Here is a 16,408-nt window from a genome sequence, read left to right on the forward strand (position 1 = left end):
TGTGTGTGTGTGTGTGTGTGTGTGTGTGTGTGTGTGTGTGTGTGTGTGTGTGTGTGTGTGTGTATGGGTGAATAGATGAGTGGGTGGAGGAATACATGGAAGGACCAGTGGGTGGATGGTGGGAAGTTGGGAGTGGATTAATGGATGGATAGGTGTGTAGGGACAGATGGGTGGATGGGCAAACGGATGGATAGATACTTCTGTATGATGGGCCTTGCACATTACATGCCTATAGTCTATTATTGAGCTACAAGCCCAAATTCCAACTTTATTTTTTAATCAGTATTTTTGGGTGGTATTAGGATAAAATCCAGGGCCTAGAAGAATCTCTTGACAAGACCACGGGTTTTATATAAAACACGGTGAGCATTTGAAAGTGTAAAGCAAATGCAAAATGATGAACGGCCCCTGCTTCTACTTGCAAAGGCACAGGGCCAGGTAGGAGCTAAGCAGCATTAGCTTCGCCACACAGTGTGAGTCACTGCCAAAATATCAACGATCAGTTATCAAATTTCCTATGTATACAACTGTGCTGAACTATAAACTTTTAGCAATTACACAGCTGTCTGGGAACATACAGATAACTCTGTCCTGTCATTGGTACCCTAAAATAATTCAAATAATCAGAAATCCAGATTGGGGTAGCAACTATACAGCCTAGGATACAAATGAAAAAGAGAAAGAATGCATTCTGCTGCCAAATCTGACATCAGATCTGTGGACAATTGTAGTGATATATTGTTTATGGTTTATTAAAGTTTGTCTGAGCATTCAGAAAGCAAAGCCAGCCACAAGCTATAGAGGTCAGGCAGTGGTGAAACACACCTTTAATCCCAGGACTCAAGAGAGAGGCAGACGGATCTCTCTGAGTTCAAGGCCACCCTGGTCTACACAAGAGTGAAGAATAACAGAGCTCAGGCCTTTGATCCAAGCTCTAGGAGTCACACTCCTTTAGTCCCAGCACTAGGAAGATTTAGACAGGAGTGATATGGCTGGGTAGAGAAAGGAATATAAGGCGGGAGGAGACTGGAACTGAGAGCTTTTGCCTCTGAGGATTTGTGGAGACAGGACTGCCATTTCAGCTGAGGTAAGGGAAGATCTCCTGGCTGGCTGCTTTGCTTCTCTGATCTTCAGCTTGAAGCTTAAACTCCAATATCTGTCTCTGGGTCTTTTATTTTTCGTGTTACAGACAATCTCACTCACTATCCTGCTAACCATCCATCCAAACAGCTGTTAGTAAACTGCCTTGGAAGCACACACACCATATACACACACACACACACACCATATACACACACACACCATACACATACATACATCATACACACACACACACCATATATACACACACACCTTATACTCACATACCCCACATATGCATACCTCACACACATGCACATGCAAAGACACACATCCTTTCATTAGCAGTATCACACATGCACACATACACACATACCCCACATATGCATGCCTCACATATATCCCACACACATGCACACACATGAATACACACTACACATGTACACAATGCAGAACAAGAGAAACGTTGAGAAGTAATTACTCACTAGCCCGTGTGTGTGTGTGTGTGTGTGTGTGTGTGTGTGTGTGTGTGTGTGATGCTTCATCTCCTGTGGATGTGTACAGTATCCCCCCACGAGGAACACAGACCAAAAGCAGGCCACTGCAGCCATTCTTTGCGCTTTAGAATAGACAGGTCATGGTAGGTAGGCAGTGAAACGACTCAGCATGGGAAGAAGACCTGAAGACCTCAACTCAGTCATCTGGACCCACATGGACTCCCCTGCCCCAGTGGACTTCTGACTTATAAATGTGTTGTGCTGTGGTACACACATGTAAACACACAAAAAGCAACACACTAAATATAGTTAAAAATAGAATAAGTATAAAATTTAGCACCCTCGTGATGGTTCATACTTCACTGACAACAGGCTTCCTCTATGTATCAAAAAGAAATATTAAACACCAAAGTAAAGAATTGAAGGCAAAAATAATTACAGGCTGTAACTAATAGTCCCTTCTCTATTGCTGAGAAGAGACACTGTGACAAAGGCCACTTATGGAAGGAGTTTATTTGAGGCTTACAGCTCCATAGGATTAGAGTCCATGATCCTCATGTCGAAAACATAGCAGCAGGGAGGCTCTGGAGCAGTAGTTAACACTTAAATATTTGCCAAAAGCAAGAGGCAGAGAGGGGCACTGGGAATGGTGTGGGCTTTTGAAACCTCAAAGCCAGTCCCACTGTCACACCTCCTCCAACAAAGCCATACCTCCTAATCCTTCCCAAACAGTTCCACCAACTGGGGACCAAGTATCCAAATATATGAGCCTATGAGAGCTATTCTCATTAAAACCACACAGAAGCCAAATAAATTCCTGTGTCTCAAGACCTCTGGTTTGGCAAGAGAAGATATTTCTCAATCTGTTTTGAACCTTTAAGACTACAACACTTAGTCCTTTCTGTTACTGCTTTGGTTGAGGTTATATTGGTGGTGGTTGTTGGTTAAATGGTTGTCTGGTTCACATCCTGAAATTCATGGGCCATTAATGCAAAACCCAGAGTACCTACAGGACAAATGGGTAAAGAAAATGAGGCACATGACACAATGGAGTTCACTCAGGCCTAAAAAGGAGGAAATCTTCTCAGCCCTGAAACACAGATAAACCTGGAGGATATTATGTTAAGTGAAATAAGCAAGACAGATACTGCATAATCTCACTCCTACACAGAGCCTAAAATGATCAAATTCATGGAAACAGAGTCAAATAGTGGTTTCATGAGGCTGAGATAGGGATGGACTGTGGAGACATTAGTCAAGTGATACAAAATCTCAGGAGGAAGCAGTTGAGCAACAAAGTATCATGGTGACTATAGTCAATGATAATATATGGCGAACTTGACCTGCTGGGTAAAGGCCAGGATATTGCTCAACGGGGTGACTGAGGCTTTTGCTGCCCAACCTGATAATTTGAGTTTGATCTCTGGAACTTACCTGGTAGAAGAAAACTAACTCCTGCAAGTTGTCTTCTGGTCACATTGCACAGGGGCACATGCATGCACACATAACACACTATTTTTTTTCAACTGCGGAGAGCAAACTCTAAGTGTTCTTACCACACAAGCACAAAAGTGGTAAATATGGGGGCCAGTAAAATGGCTCAGAGGGTAAAGGTGCCTACTGCCAAGCCTGACTATCTAAGTTTGATCTCCAGATTCCATAGGATGGGAGGAGAGACCTAGATCCCATGTTGTCCTCTGATCTCCATACACTAACCATGGCACATACACCACACACAAATACATACACAGTAATAAATTAGGACAGGCAAGTCAAATATTAAATATGCCATCTCATAATATAAATACATATAATGTACATATATTAAAATGTCATATTGGAATTCACAAATATATCTTAATTGCCAATTAAAAAATTAAAATTTGAAAATTGAATGTCAATATTTTTGGGACAACATAATAGAAACAGTGTAAACTCTAGGTTTCTTGTTTTTGTTGGTTTTTTTGTTTGTTTGTTTGTTTTGGGTTCTTTCTTGGGGGGGTGAGGTTTTTGGTTGTTGGGATTTTTGGTTTTGTTTTTGTGGTTTTTTTTTTTTTTTTTTTTGAGCGGGTGTCATGTAGTCAAGCCAGCCTTAGCCTTGAACTTGTCATATAACTGAAGATGACCCTGAATACCTCATCCATCTGCCTGTACCTCCCAAGGACATGGAACTTTGATCACTACTTCTCTGACCCTCTCACCATTTGGCTGTTCATTAGTTTGTGGATTTATTTCTCAATGTATCTGCACTTCACTTTCCCCATATTGGTTTTCTCATTTGTAACATGAGTTAAAATATTGGCCATAGAGGCAGTGGCAATGTTAAATGCCAAGATCATGTGTTCTCTGTAAGGATTAATTAAATGGACAGCTCTATGTCCCCTATCAAGGAGAGCACCAGGCTGCAGTTTGGTGAGGTGAGGTGCTGGGGGGGGGGGCTCTTTAACACACGATGCTGGAGGTTATCTGTAGAAGCATGTTTGAGTTCTATCTAGCTGGATCAAGAATTAAATCATCTTTCAAAATGACTCATTTACTCTCAGCCCCAACATTCTCGCTCTAGAAATGAAGAGACTGAGATCAGCCCCAGAGGCTGCTGGGAGGTATGGGTGACATGGGAGGCAGAGAAAGCATCCTGAAGATGGTAGTTACAATGGAATATAACTATTAGCTTAAGAACCCTCCATGCAGCCAGCTTGGCCCACTCCAAACTAGCACCTCAGCTTGCTGTCTGTCACCAGGATCCAGGACTTCAAAGCTTTCTCAGCAGGAAAGCAGTGTAGATGAAAACCATCTCAACTTCCCTGTGAACTGCACCTGGAGTCCCAGGTGTCGCCTGATAGGATGAGAAGAAGCTGGATAAAACATGCCTATAGGTTGTCATCAAGATTCCAAGAGGACTCACCTGGACACCACATTAAGACAGGAGTGACTTAGCCAAGCATCACCTCTCACCCCTAGCGCTGCAGCAGGGGAGTTTCTGTAGAACTCATCTCAGCAGACCTGCTGACCCGGCACACTAGCCAGCATATGCAGCCAAGCTGGCTTCCCTGAATTCTTTCTGCATGCCTTTTTCTCATTACCAGGACTCTGGAAACACCGTGGTGGACACTGGCAAACCTCAGATTCGGCAGCTACTATTTTTTTTTTTAGAGATGTGTAGTGTATCTTTAAAGTGGAAACAGACTTAAGCCTGCAGTGGCAAGCATTAATTTTCAACCTTCCTACCTTCTCGATGTGAGATAGATTACAGTATCTCTGAAAAGGGGCCAGTCGGCCATCTACACTGACTGCCAATCAAAAGAAAGGCATTCTGGGTCTTATCTGGCATATCTTTCAAGAGCAGAGCCCTCCCTCTCAGGGTGCCATGTAACACCAAGGAAGAAAAGTGAGGAGGAAAAGGATGGCTGAATTTTGTCACACCACTTGGTAACCTGGGTCATGGCTGACTGCCACCTGCCTCCTGCTTCATCTTTCTCTTTCCCAACACAAGCAAAGAGGGAAAGACCTCCACAGAAGGACCTGCCAAGCCTCAGGTTAGCACACAAAACCCTGTGGCACCTATGTGCTTGCCTCTGCCCCATGAGAAATACACACAAGATAACTTTTACCACCTTCGTCCCTTCTGTTCCCCAGCCTGGTCCTGGCAAATGGCTATAAGGCCCTTTGTGTGAAATGAAGATAAATACAAGCACTCTAGATCACTACATCTGTCCTGGTGTCCGTTCCCTCCCTTCTAACCAAATGTCACACTTGTGGCTACTCACCTGGTACTTAATCAAGCTAAGAGTTTCATTCATTCCACACGTGGGCTTTCCTCCTGGGGAGCCTGCATTCAACAGCCAAAACTACCTAGGCTCATGTGCCAGGTCTTCCACTTAGAAGTCACAGGACATTGCACAAGTCATTAACTGGGTCTCAGTTTCTTATTTGTAGGATGATCATGAGGTAGGTGGTCTTAAAACACACACACACACACACACACACACACACACCTGTAGCCCTTCTACCTGGAAACTGGCTGTACCCTCAGCTGCACAGGAGGGGGTGTGCTCAAGTTCTTATTAAGCAGGGTGTGCCTTTGACCTCAGAAGACTGAAGAAGAGTGAAACCAAAATACAGAATGGAATCCACAGCCTTGTCCTGATATTCAAGGTCCCCACAATCCACTCTCCCCTCCCTTCCCAAAAGAGCCCATAAAGTTTTCCAAGCCTTCTCGCCAGAAGAAAGAGGCCATACCTTGGGTGCCATTGGACCTATGAGTGCTCTCACCTCATCAGCCTTCTTCCCCTTCCTGGATCCTGCCCAGCCTTCAAGACAGAGCAGACAAGAGTCTCCAGGGCAGGGCTCTAGCCCAGGGGACTCTGGGTATTCCTCACACACCTCACACACTGACTTTTGTTGTTACTCCAGAACCACTGATGACTGATTTGATCCTTTTTTTTTTTTTTTTTTTTTTTTTTTTTTTTTTTTTCAAGACAGGGTTTCTCTGTGGCTTTGGAGGCCGTCCTGGAACTAGCTCTTGTAGACCAGGTTGGTCTTGAACTCACAGAGATCCACCTGCCTCTGCCTCCTGAGTGCTGGGACTAAAGGCGTGCGCCACAATGCCCGGCTTGATCTTAACTCTTGATCATCCTGCCATCATCTCCCAAGTGCTAGGACTGATTACAGGTAGTTCCCGGCTCTGACTACTCTGCTGTATGGTTATATTTAGTCTAACTAAAATTCAGGCATTTGAGAGAAGCAATGAAGTATATGTTCCTTTGCAGACTGCCACCTTGAGCTGTGCTTGTACTTGGCAGAGACTGCGAGCGATGCTTCAAAAGAACACAAATGTTTTACAGAATCAATATACGATAAAAAATGAGGGTAGTTCAAGGAGAACCCATCATCACTCCCTCAGAGGCCTTTAAGGCAGGGAATGGTGGTGCACACCAGTAACCCCAGCACACAGAAGGCAGAGACCAGCAGGTCTGTACAAGTTCAGGACCAGCCTGCTCTACACAGTGAGTTCTGAGCCAACCAGAGCTAACAAGTTAAGACTCAGTTTCAAAACAGTGACAACAAAGAGAAGCCAAAGCCAAAGCAAATGCCATCGAAGTTTTCATAACACAGAAATGTCCAAGTTCAATCACCAACCTCAAAGAAACCTACAACTGACTCTGTGGCTTACAAACTGTGTGGCCCTGAGGAGATGACCCAACCTTCCTGTAGTTCTGTTCCCTCATCTATAAACTAGGGATAATCAAATTGTTCACGTTCCTTAGTGTTGCTCTGGAGATAAAATTATAGTATGTAGGAAGCACTGGGGGGGAGGGGCTAGCATACAGTAATCACTTCATAAATTTTCATTATTATGATCTCCTTGGGGTTCAACTCCACCAGGCTACCCCCAAAGGCGTTTTGTGAAGCAAAGGGAGTCTATGTGGAGAGCACATATGAGGTCTTGGGATTCATCCCCAACACCATATAAACTGGTCACAGGGACACTAAGGTCCATATCATTAATCCAGCACTCTAAAGTAGAGGCAGGAAGGTCGGAAGTTCAAGGTCATCCTCAGCTGCTAGCAAATCTGGGTCAGCCTGGGCTACATGAGGGGGCAGAGGAGGGGAGCCACCATGAACCAGCACAGGCAAGACCTACTTTTCCTCCATTCATTTAGTCCCATTGGGTTGCACAAAATGACACCAATTAACAAACTTCTCTACTTAAAAAGCCTCCCTAGGAGTTAGGGCTCAGCCAGTAAAATGCTTGTCTTGCAAGTATGATGACCCGAGTTCAATCCTCAGAAAGTCCCCGGAACCCACATTTTAAAAGGCTGAGTGTGGTGGCACACACTTGTAGTGCACCAGTGTCAAGGAAGGGTCAGATGAGTGACCCGGCCTCAGATGGCTAGCCAACCTGGCACACTTGGTGAGCTCTGGGCCAGTGAGAGGCCTGTCTCAGCAAGAAGTGCACAGAGCCTGAGAAGTGACTCCTGAAGCTGTTCTCTGACCTACATACACACATTCATGTGCATGCACGCTCGTGCACACACACCAGGAAAACAAAAGAGGCGCCTGTCCCTCTTACATGCCAGGCCCTCTGTGGTTCTACAAGATCTGTGGTCTTGTATTTCCTACCTCTGCAAAGCTTTGGATATATATGAGACTAAGTATATGTTTTCCTTCCCTGATGATCTGAAAGAGAGAGGAAGGTCTTTGGCAAGACTGATTCACAATCAAAACTATGAAGGCTGCACAAGCCACCACACCCCCCACTTTCCCATGAGGCAACTCTCCCTCCAGTCATGTGATAAGGTGTAGAACTGCGCCCTGCATCAGTGCCCCAGCCACAGGCTCCACACCGTATCACAGCATATGTGCCTTCTCTCCTTCTTGATGCATTTTAATGTTAAGATCCACTTTCTGCTGGGCATGCTGGTAGGTACCCTGAACCCTGCCACTCAGGAGGCAGAGGCAGGTAGATCTCTGTGTGTTCCAAGCCAACCTGTACTACATAAACTGTCTCAAAAGAGAGAGAGAGAGAGAGAGAGAGAGAGAGAGAGAGGGAGAGAGAGAGAGAGGGGGGAGAGAGAGAGAGAGAGAAAGAAAAAGGAAGGAAGGAAGGAGGGAGGAAAAGAGGGCAAGAAGAAGGAAGGAAGGAAGGAAGGAAGGAAGGAAGGAAGGAAGGAAGGAAGGAAGGAAGGAAGGCAGGCAGGCAGGCAGGGAAGGCAGGAAGAAAGGAAGGAAGGAAGGAAGGAAGGAAGGAAGGAAGGAAGGAAGGAAAAGAAAAGGAAGGGAAAGATCCATTTGAATGCACACACTGAAAGGCAAATAACTCTTCAATGATGACACAAAATGAAACTGCTGACAGAGAGTCACATTAACAGAATGGGCAGTTGAAGTTCATACACTGGCATTTAAAAGAAAAACCCAAACTAACAACTTTCTTTCAAAATGTTTGCAATGGTGGGGCTGGCTGCATTCCGATCCCCAGTCTTACACGTTAATTTCTGCCAACTGGCCTTCCCACGGCCTGTCTGCAAACAGCCCCCGTCTGTCTGTGAAGCCACTGTGGTCAGATACTATCTTCCATCCACTACACCAGATGTCAGCATAAACTCTGGATCCTCCATGCCCCAGCTACACAACTCTGTGGATGAACTGTGTGTCTCCATCTTTCATTTTATCTCCTACAAAATGCCACAAACAATTACACCTCACTCAGAGTTTTAATTACATGAGCTTATTAAATCAAAGTATTTTTACTCATTTTTTTAATACTATAATCATTTAGCTCGGTGGCTGGCTGTAGTACCTATTTAAGTCGGTGCTGTTCTGGTTGAGAATTGCCAGTTTCCAGAACTCGGCCAATAAACTGCTTTCTATAGCTCATTGCAGAACATGCATACAGCAAATGACGACAAAATTAGAGTAAACCTTCCAAATTTGTCGCATGGCCTTGACATGAAGCACCAAGAGGCTGGCTTGCAGGATGATATTCCTAACGAAGCCGTTTGCTCCCCCACGCACCACCCTTATACTCTGATGGTCTCCCGGAAACACAAAGCACCCCTCCCCTCTTCTTTTTTACCTTCAGTGCTGGAGATGGCACTGTGGGCCTCACACAGGCCAGACAAGCACTCCAAGCCACCTCTCAGACCTCTCTCTTCTTCCCAAAGAGTTCTTGTTAGTATTTCTGAAGCCACTGACTGAAAACTAAACACACTCCTTCCCAAACCTCATAAGAGTGCCACCTCTATATAGAAGATCTGTTTGTTTTGCAAGAACCTTCTTTGAAAAGAATAAAAAAGAACCATGAAATTCTTATTTCGACATTATCTATGCACATAACAAAATCTAGTGGGCCTCTTTGCTGTCTGCCTGCCTCAACAGAGGGTGGCTGGGTTTCCATGCCATAGCTTTAGAATGTCGAACCTCAGGCTAGTAAAGAGAACTCTGTCACTAGTGAAATGTCCAGAGATCTACAAGGATGACACCAACTAAGAATCTAAGCAATAGTGGAGAGGCTACCTTAAATGCCATCTTCCCCGATAATGAGATTGATGACTACCTTATATGCCATCCTAGAGCCTTCATCCAGTAGCTGATGGAAGGAGAAGCAGACACCCACAGCTAAACACTGAGCCCAACTCCTGGAATCCAGTTACAGAGAGGGAGGAGTGATGAGCAAAGGGGTCAAGACCCGGTTGGAGAAACCCACAGAAGCGGCTGACTTGAACAAGGGGGAGCTCATGATCCCCAGACTGATAGATGGGAAACCAGCATAGGACTGATCCAGAATCCCTGAACATGGATGTCAGTGAGGAGGCCTTGGAAATCTAAGGGGCCTCTGGTAGTGGATCAGTATTTATCCCTAGCATACGAATGGACTTTGGAGCCCACTCCACATGGAGGGATAATCTCTCAGCATAGACACACAGGGGAGGGCCTAGGCCCCGCTCCAAATGATATGACAGACTCTGAAGATCCCCCCAGGAAGACCTCATCCTCCCTGGGGAGCAGAAAGGGTATAGGGTAGGGTTTTGGGGGGAACAGGGGAGGAGCAGAGGGAGAGGGAACTGGGATTGACATGTAAAAACAAGCTTGTTTCTAATTTAAATTTTAAAATGGAAGATAAAAAAATACATTTCTGTAAAAAAACAAACCAGCAAAAATGGCAACATAGGCAAACGTAGGTTCTATGCTTCTGGGCATTAGTCAAATATTTTGTTTGCCTAAAGAACATAAATACTCACGTTTTACACAAAGACAGCATGGTCTAAACATTCCTAACTGAAGACAGTTAGGAGGGGAAGAAAGCGGGCATTCAAAAGAAGATACGAAGCATGCAATTCACAATGAGAATTACCTGCAGTAACCCAGGAACTCATCAGGGCAAACATGGTGATCACGTGATGGGATGACATTGCCATTTCTCCAACAGGGAGTCAGTTCCCTCCAGTCAGGCAGTCTTTGGTTTTCAGATTGAAGGCAAGCTTGGCAAGTCAGAAGAGGTCTTAAAAATCCTTCTCTGCAATTTTCAGATTGTCTATAAAATTGAACAAATTTCAGTGAGAAATCAGTGTTGAAATTTCACAAATGAGCACACATTAAATGTTAAAAGTTAAATGGGGAGTTTCTGAGAAGTACTGGGGAGAAACAGCTTGTCATGAGAAATAGCAGGACAGCACTTAGACAAATCAGGGCTGGGTGGTGATTATTTAAGGAAGACTTTCACAGAAAATAGTTTTGAAGGTAACATGCTCAAACTTGACATTCTAAACATTTGGGGAGTTGAAGGGGATTGTTTGAGACAGAGTCTATGTTTCCCAGGCTAGCCCAACACTCTGCCGTTCAAAAGTCCCTCCTGTTTCAGCCCCCTTGAATGGCAAATATTGCAGGCATGCACCAACACACTCAAGTAGATCTTTGGTTCTGTGCAGAGATTTTAGGGCCATTACAGACACTCCAGGTCACCTGTCGTGTCAGCAGTTATAATGCACTACTGAAGCGTGACGTTGGACATGCAGCTCAGAGTGCCAGCAAGCAGAAATAGTTCTTAGAAACTGAGTCTGTGTCAAAATGACAGAGTTATCACCAACATCAAATTCAATTGCACTGGAAAACACATACACACAGAAAGAGGGGGGAGGGGGAGGGAGGGATCGGGAGAGAGAGAGAGGGAGGGAGGGGAGAGAGCCATAAAAGAACAAAGCTCTTATTTCACCTCTTTGCCAACATTAAAAGGAGACAAGCCTTCACTACCCCTTTATCCTGTAGAAGATGAACTCAGTCCTGGGCCAGCTGATCTAGAAGGTTCTTTCGAACCCACTCCTGTCTAGAGCTAAAATAATATTGTGGGGATGGAGCGCATCTGTGTGTACACACAAAAGTATTGTTGTTTGAGACAAGGTCTCACTGTGTAGTCTGGGCAGTTCTGAAACTCACTCTGTAGACCAGGCTGGCCACAAACTCACAGAGTTCCACCTGCCTCTGCCTCCTGAGTTCTGGAATTAAAGGCATGTGCCACCATGCCCAGTTGAGTTTTGTGATTTTTATATGTGTGTTTTGGGGATTTGTTGTCTTGTTTGAGACAGTGTCTTTTCTTTGAAGTGTGTGTGTGTGTGTGTGTGTGTGTGTGTGTGTGTGTGTGTGTAAGAGACAGAGACAGACAGTGAGAAAGCATAGCTTAAAAAAGTCACTCACAGATTATATGAATCAATCAATCAACCAATCGATGCTAGCTACTTTGATCACTATTCCATTCTCTTTAAGGTCTTCTCACTGATAACTAAAAAGATTAGGGTGTGATGGTTTATGTAATTCTTAGCTACTGCCCAGCAAGTTTTGTTTATTGCACCGGGGAGAACCTACAGTAAAGAGCAGAACACTGAGAGGAAACAGTGGCCAGTGAAGCTGAGATGAAGGCCAGGTGAGGGGCACAATGCTCAGTTAGAAGTGGCATGATGCAAGCTAAGTTAGAAAACTGATGTGGAAGCCACGAAATGGACTTCAGCTCCCCCTTGAAACTTCACATTTCCTTCACCATCACTCCATTGTGCATCAGACAGATAAACGGGAAAGATCTGTTAACTTAAGAACTGAACAACAACAAGTGTTTGTCCCAAATTTTCCTCTTTGAAAAACTAGAACTCCTAAATGGGTTAATAAATTTAAAAAAAAAAAAATCTCTCTCCAAGGACACAATGTTTCAACAAACACTAGCAGCAATTTTAGTAAAGCAAAACTATAGAGAGCAGTCAGAAGATGTGTTTTACATCAGGATTTCTATGGAACAAATGACCACAGGCAGTGTGGGGCTCATGTCACCCCTGCCCACATCTGCAGGGGGCCTGTGGGGCGTGGCTGCATTAATCCAGGAGTTTATACCAGTTCTGAAGGAACCCGTGGAAAAAAAGGCAAGTGGTTCTATTAAAAATATGGACTGCAAATTGCTGACAAGAATATTGAGCAATTATATAATTATTATGTAATTGGGCCAAGCTAAACAGTTTGATACCCGAAGGCAAACCACAGCAAGTTCCCACCGGATCTCAAGACATCGCTGAGGAAGTCCTAGACAAGTTGGAACTCCACACAGCTGTGGTGAACAAAGAGGGCGCTTCTTTGAACTGAAGTCCCTCTTTAATAGAACTTATTCAAAAAGAAAGCAAACTGCAGAGGGCTTTTGTCTAACCTCCCCGGTGTAGTGACAGAGTTCGGGGACACAGGAGAACAGAAAGGGAATCACATGGGTTCCACCTGGCTGACCTCCAGCCAACAGTCGGGGAGTGGGTCCCTCAGCAGAATGCTGGGTGGAGCCAGGCTTCCAAAAGTTGAAGCTTTGATATACAATCAGGAACCACCAGTCCCTCCTTTCTGTGAGGTTCTGCCATATCCACTTGGCAAAAGACCAGGGGCTGCTGACCCTCTGTGATATCATCTAATATCTTTGGGCTCATGAGCTATATGACTACAGGAACAATTTGGACGCTGCTATTGGGTGACCTCTCTGCTCACCATTCAAAGCTTCAAGGTGGTGTGCTCCGCTGAGAGGGCATGAGAGCCCTGCGCACCACTAGTTAACAGAAGAAAATGAGGAGTCACAGATTAAAAACAAAGAAGAATGTGCCGCTAAATCCGTGGGTTTCAGAGAGTGCTGTGTTTACCTCTGAGGCCATTAATCTGAGCTGGCTGCTGCTGCATTCCTGGGGCCCATGAAGCACAGGGATTAGCTGGGGAAAGCCTACTCAACCGAATCCTTGACCACACCCTGGTTTGAAACACAGCTTTGAAAGGAGCGGCTCAGAAAAACCTACTCTGGGTTAAAGTGTGTGTGTGTGTGTGTGTGTGTGTGTGTGTGTGTGTGTGTGTGTGTGTGTGTGCACAAACACAGGTTCACACATGGCACAGCACTGACTCATGCAGCAGAGGACACCTTTCAGGAATCGTGGCTCTTCTCCCGCCACGGGCCCAGGGATTAAACTCTGAGCCATGCCACTGGCCCAAATTTGAAGATTTTGGGGGTGGGGGGGTGGGGTGGGGTTCGAGACAGGGTTTCTCTGTGGCTTTGGAGGCTGTTCTGGAATGAGCTCTTGTAGACCAGGCTGGTCTCAAACTCACAGAGATCTGCCTGCTTCTGCTTCCCCAAGGCTGAGATTAAAAGTGTGTGCCACCCACCACCTGGCTCAAATTTGAAGATCTTAAGGAGATTGATTTAGTGAGCAGAACTAAAGACTGTCACGAGCAGGAATGGGATGGTACTCCATTGGTAGAATGTTTGCCCACCACACTTGAAGTCCTACACTCCATCCATCTACAGTAACACATAAAGCAGGCATGGTGGTCCATGCCTGAAACCACAACGCTCCAGAGGTAGAGACAGAAGGATCAAGAAGGCCAAGTTCATCCTGGCCAGGGGAAAAGGGCATTGCCTGAGCTCAAGCACTGAGTCACCCCGAGTTCTCAATGGCTCAGCAGGAAACAGTGCTTGCTGTACAAACCCAATGACCTGAGTTCAATCCCTGGAATTCACAGAGGAAGGAGAAACTCGTGAAAACTGTCTTCTAATCTTCCACTTGAGTGTCATGGCATGCCCATGGCCACGGTCATGTGCACACATGTGAGCTCTCTCTTTCTCTCTCTCTTTCTCTCTCTCTCTCTCTCTCTCTCTCTCTCTCTCTCTCTCTCACACACACACACACACACACACACACAATTTTAAAATGTTTCTACTTTGCCAACTAGGAGATTTTTCTTAAAATAATATACAGTTGGGTTTGAAAATGGTTAAACAAAGCATGTTTTGACTGCTATTCAATGTATTATTCATAGACAGCAGTGTGGATTGCAGCATCAGTGTGTAGTGGGGGTGGGGGAGGGGGACACAGAGCAGTAGGTGCTGTCTGGTAACACCTGGATGCCCTTTAGACCTGTACACAGATGGGCACAGCCTCACAGCGGCTACTCAAACTTCCCTCCACACAGAGCAGTTGGACCACTCAGGTACCCAGAGAGGGAGGGTGGGGGAGTGGATTTGAATGAGAAATCATATCTAAGCATAGTCGATACTCAGCAAATATTTAAGGCCACTGTGTTTCCAGGCAAACTGGTCAAGGAGCCAAGGGTGTGGCAATGTGAAAAAGAACCAAACCGTGCGCTGCCTTTGTGGAGTTTAGTTTGGCCATATGAAAGCAATGTCATTTGCTTCTTGGGGTAAGATATTGAATTTCTCAAGCATTCGTTCATCTGTCATGTACTGTTTGCCCTGCACCAGGTAATAGAAATATAGTGGCCAAACAAGAGGTGTGCTTTTTACACTTATGGATTTACAGTCTGGCAGAACAGGCATATAGTTCCAAGTATGGACTTACACAGTGTGGACAGAATTCCAAAGGAAGTGTTATTAGGAGACTCGAATCCTAAAACACCAGGCACAGAAAGACCCTGAGTGAGTATCCTTACTTCACTTCTGTTGTTATGAGGAAATACTATTTTAGCTCAAGGTTCCAAGTTGTATTCCCTCACAGTTGAAGGGTCCCATACTTGAAACAGCCACCACACCATATCTGTCACACCCATGGAGAGCTGAGAGGATTAAATGAGGGCCTCCTTGCCTGGCTTGCTTTGTCATGATTACAATGTTCAGGGGCATGAAACAGGGCTGCTCAGACTCAGGGGAGTCTTCCCATCTCTATTTACCCATTATGAAAGCTCCCTCGGCTCTAGGCTGATCAGGGGCTGCAAGGGGAGTGAGTTTAGATGACTATAGACTAGGAGCCAGGGGCCCATGAGGCTGTAGCCTTATCAGTTCATGTTAATTGCCAGCAATCAGAACACCATGAAGCACCAACACAAAAGCTGCTCCTTTCTTCACCAGGGGTCTGATCAGGCATACCTGGGTTTTTAAGGGTATAATGGGGTTCAGTCCCAAGGAAGTCAAAAGTGCTAGGACCAGCTACATTGATGTTCTTAGCCAGGGGGGAGCGAGTGGGTCAGGTGAGAGGGGTTTCCCATAGAGCTCCTGTTGGCTTAGAAAAAGCCAAGGATGATCTTGAACCATCCTTCTGCTTCTACTTCTCAAGTGCTGGGAGGACAGGGGCCCTGAGGGTGCCTAGTATGAGTGGGGGAAACTGAGGCTCAGCCTTCCGTTTACGCCTCCCTTCCTCTTAGTTTCTGCCTGGAATTCCTGCCAGCTAGCACTGGTAACCACAGCTTCAGATTTAATTAATCATAGGCCTCAGGATAATACTAAATCTCTCTAGGTGAGACAGCTGCTAATGATGTCTCTAATGATGGCTCTCATGCCGTATGTTCAGTGTCACTGTTCTTGCAGCCACACTATGTGGTCCAGGCAAGTTTCTTGTCATTGCTCCTCACAGAGGAGAGACCAGACTCTCCATTCTAAGTTTGCCTGACCTGCTCTGAGAATCTCAGCTGGTCTCATACCCTCAGGCATCCCTGAAGTCAGTTCTACATCCCACATCTCAGGACTCTTCCTCCTCTTTTCTTCTAGTGGTCCCTGCAGCCTGTCTGCATCCAGGGTCAGGGACCTGTGGTATTCCTCTTTGTGATGGTTAGCTTTAATTGTCAACCTGACACAACGTAGGGTTACCTGGTAAAAGAGGCCTTATGGAGGATTGCCTACTCTGGGTTGGCCTGTGGGCACGTGCTTGACTGTGAAGGGGTTTTCTTTTTCTTCCTTCCTTCCTTCCTTCCTTCCTTCCTTCCTTCCTTCCTTCCTTTCTGTTTTTTAAATGTTGTGTTTAATGGTACAACTTAGCACATTCTAGCACCAAGTCTGGCATGGAGGCAAAGCTGAAGACACAGCTTGTGACCCCAAGGTG

General features: G+C 45.4%; 1 protein-coding gene across 1 annotated transcript in view; it reads right to left on the reverse strand.

The window, feature by feature from the left end:
- The window catches only part of Tgfbr3 (transforming growth factor beta receptor 3), a 180,519-nt gene that overhangs the window by 146,147 nt on the left and 17,964 nt on the right, over positions 1–16,408 (reverse strand). Inside the window, exon 2 of the mRNA XM_027425899.2 lies at positions 10,432–10,611. Within this exon, the coding sequence (XP_027281700.1) occupies positions 10,432–10,495 (64 nt within the window). The 5' untranslated portion in view covers positions 10,496–10,611. The remainder of the gene's footprint in view (positions 1–10,431; positions 10,612–16,408) is intronic.

The sequence above is a fragment of the Cricetulus griseus genome, chromosome 7, assembly GCF_003668045.3.
Source record: "Cricetulus griseus strain 17A/GY chromosome 7, alternate assembly CriGri-PICRH-1.0, whole genome shotgun sequence".
Classification (NCBI taxonomy): Eukaryota; Metazoa; Chordata; class Mammalia; order Rodentia; family Cricetidae; genus Cricetulus; species Cricetulus griseus.